Genomic DNA, 3,301 nt, shown 5'->3' on the forward strand with positions numbered 1-3,301 from the left:
GTGTTTTTGGTATTTTTGTGACATTATTCTCATGATGGAGGACATATATGAAGAAAATTCAGCTTAAAATTGCATTTCTAAGTTTTTTAATTCAAATTGTTGTGAATTAGGAGCAAAGAAATGAAAAAAGTTGTAATTGTGACAGAAAATACAATAGGGGCCACAAGCTCCCTGCTCTGCTTCATTGTGAAGTATCCACTTGCACACAGATAGTTGTTTGTTTTTCCTTGTCTGAGTTGGTGTTCGGATTAAAAGTGTACAGCTGGATAACTCAGATATTGCTCGCCATTTTTGTTCCATCAATAATGTTAGTTTCAGGTGTAAACTAAAGGCAGAGCATGTAAACAGAGAACTCTCAGCAACATCGAGGGGAAGAGGGCGGGGTTGCTCCGAGTCATCAGTACCGCCCACAATTAGCAAATTTCTAATTAACACCTGCTGCTCTGCAGAAACTATGTCCTAGAAAATTGCAACTTTTTTAAAATTTTGGCTAAAAACAGCATAATCATAATTAAAAGACCACTGGAAACGCTTTAAAAACAGATCAAAAGATGATCCCAGTTGGTTTTTCAGAAATCCCCTTTTTTCTAAATCAGATTAGACTTCTCTCCTCGAAAAAAAACAGTTTAAGTTTAAGTATTTGGATTCTTCTCAACTGGCTCAAATTTAAGCATAAAAAAAACTTTAATCTCAGGCACTTCTGGAAATCTTAAAAGGTGTTTTCACTTGGATGTTAGTTTTTTACATCAGCTTTGCAAAAACCAGATGATGCTGCACTCAGGTATGAAGCTGAGGCGTTTTTTTTTTTTTTTCCATTTTGACAAAACGGAAGCGGCACTTCAAACCTGCTTATTGCAAAGCTGCATCCACACGTCATCTTAAACCTGCATGTACCTGTAATCCTAGCATCTACCTGACACTTTCCCTGCTGCCTCCTCATCCACAGGGGTTTTCTGTGCTACTCTTCATCGCCCCTCATCTCCCTCGAGCCCAATCACCATTTACAAGAGTGGATATACAGTCTTTAGAAATAAAAGTTAAACTGCTTCCACCTACTGGTGCAGGCAGCAAACAGCGATCATACCGATCCATCAGCTGAAGGGATTCAGAAATGACATAATTACACTCACATTTCTTTTTTTTTTTAATCAAAAAAGCCTTCTGATTTTTAGCTTAAAAGCTTATCAAATATTAACAACAGCATGACAATGTAAGATTGTACCTCTGATGAAGCTCAGAGCAGCAGCTTCTGCCCACACAGATGAAACCGATTACAGAGAAAACCACTAAAGTTATTGCAATATTTCTTAGTACGTTTAGTCTCACGAGGAATTTTCTTTCTTAATTAAGACTTCTTTTTTAAGAAAATCACAAAATTTTCTGTATTTTTTTAAATATCTAATTCTGTGTCTCTGCAGACAAAACCTGATTGTGTTTGTCAGCAGAAACAGAAAAATCCTACTTTCCTCTCGTGCTCCAGCATTTGTGCTTCTTCTCATCTTATCCTACACTTCAGCCGTGTTTGAAAGACGATGATACCAGAACAACAGAGACTTGGAACATAGGTGGACACTTTATCACAACAGCCAGACGGTAGAGAAGATTTCTGTCCTTCAAATGTCAACGTTTGCCATCAAAAGCAATGCTGACTTTAATTTTAAATAGTTTATCTGTTTTTCTGCCTTTCATATATTATTGCTTCATACAGAGAGAATATGTGTTCATAAATCATTAAATTGTTTGTTAATGATCAGAATTAATAGTAGAATAAACATAAAAGTGATCTAGGAAACTTATTGTGGATTTTGTTTCTTCAAAACAAACTTTTGCTTCATTATCTGGACAAAAACAGGCGGAGAGAGGTCATCTTTGCCTCTGAAGACATGCTTTGGGTCACTTGACATGATGTTTAGCATAAATATCGCTTTTCTCTGCTGGTTAGTCCTCATACAACAGGTGCTGCAGGGTGAGCTGCAGGCTTAAGGCCGTTACTATGACAACACATCAAACTGCATATCAAATAGTCCTGTGAAAAACAATTTAAAACGTAAAAAATACCAAGATTAAAGTACTAATATTTGGTTTAATATTTCTTTCTTTGCGTAACTGACTATGGTATAAGCAGGATAATGTGTTTGAGGTGTCCATTATCAGAAAAAATAGACGACTACCGTTCACCCCTCTGTGTTGTCCATTATTTTCTGATAATGGAGACATTGTCGAGCTTTATCCCTCACTTAACTGTCCAGTGTCTTCCAGCTTGGCTTCACTGAGCGTTAAAGCTTTAATAAAGCAAATGTTTGTCTGTAAAGCAACAATTTTGTCTGAACACCAGCTTTAGACAAACTTCTATTAAAAGTCAACAACTTTTGTAACTCTTGGGAGTCACTTCGGCAGGATTCATATTTATTAGTTAGGTTATTTTCTTTTTTTTCCAAATGCGTGCCGGTCACGCCCCCTCCTTCCTCTGACACACCCGCCCATCTTTAGACACAAACCTGCCACCACTCCTTCTCGCCGACGGGCAGCTCCACTCCGTAGCTGTTCAGGGCCAGGTACAAGGTCGCTATGGCAATGTGTTGTGGAGTGTGGCGAATGCTCATGTTTCCATGGTAACAGTCTCTCAGCAACGCCCAAGAAGTCTCTGCCACAGGGGTTCGAGACCAGGCGTGGCGGTTCACCAGCGACTTCACAGACAGCAGGAAGTGGAGGAGATACTGCAGAGAACGAGGCCCAGAAGAAACCAAACATCTCGATTTACCACTTTATGCTCTGGAACAATGACATAAAAGCGTCAAAATGAAGCGACACAGATGCAAAGGCTCACACTCACCTTGTGGGGGTGCTCAATGGAGACGTGGAAGCCCAGCTGACGCAGGATGAGGAGCTCACACTGCACCACGCTGTCCCGCAGCTCCCAGAACTCCTTGTCACATTCGAGGGGAGCGCTGCCTTTGTTGAAATACCTGAGATGGGAGGAAAAAGGTGAAGGAGGTGAAAATGGAGACTAAACCAATAATCAGTTTTTCAACCCATACAATAACCAATATTTCTCCTCCAATCGTGGCCGATATTTACATGTTTACATTAATACAAGGTTTAGATTTGATATTTTGTTTTTTCTTAGAAATGTACATTTCCTTTGCTGTACAATCACATCGTGCTCGACCTTTTTAACATATGGCAGGAGATCTCGTAGGAACAAGTATCACCTTAAAAATATATCTGAAAACATTTAGACCATTTACTACCAGACATGACTGTAAACCATAAGCTTCCCAATCCCAGGGATCTATTAGGA

General features: G+C 39.3%; 1 protein-coding gene across 1 annotated transcript in view; it reads right to left on the reverse strand.

The window, feature by feature from the left end:
• The window catches only part of ccnq (cyclin Q), a gene marked incomplete at its 5' end in the record, with an annotated part of 4,296 nt that extends 1,330 nt beyond the window's left edge, over positions 1-2,966 (reverse strand). Inside the window, 2 exon segments of the mRNA XM_024293988.2 lie at positions 2,499-2,717; positions 2,834-2,966. Of these exon segments, the coding sequence (XP_024149756.1) occupies positions 2,499-2,717; positions 2,834-2,966 (352 nt within the window).
• Positions 2,967-3,301: the final 335 nt, after the last annotated feature.

The sequence above is a fragment of the Oryzias melastigma genome, linkage group LG7 (genome assembly GCF_002922805.2).
Source record: "Oryzias melastigma strain HK-1 linkage group LG7, ASM292280v2, whole genome shotgun sequence".
Classification (NCBI taxonomy): domain Eukaryota; kingdom Metazoa; phylum Chordata; class Actinopteri; order Beloniformes; family Adrianichthyidae; genus Oryzias; species Oryzias melastigma.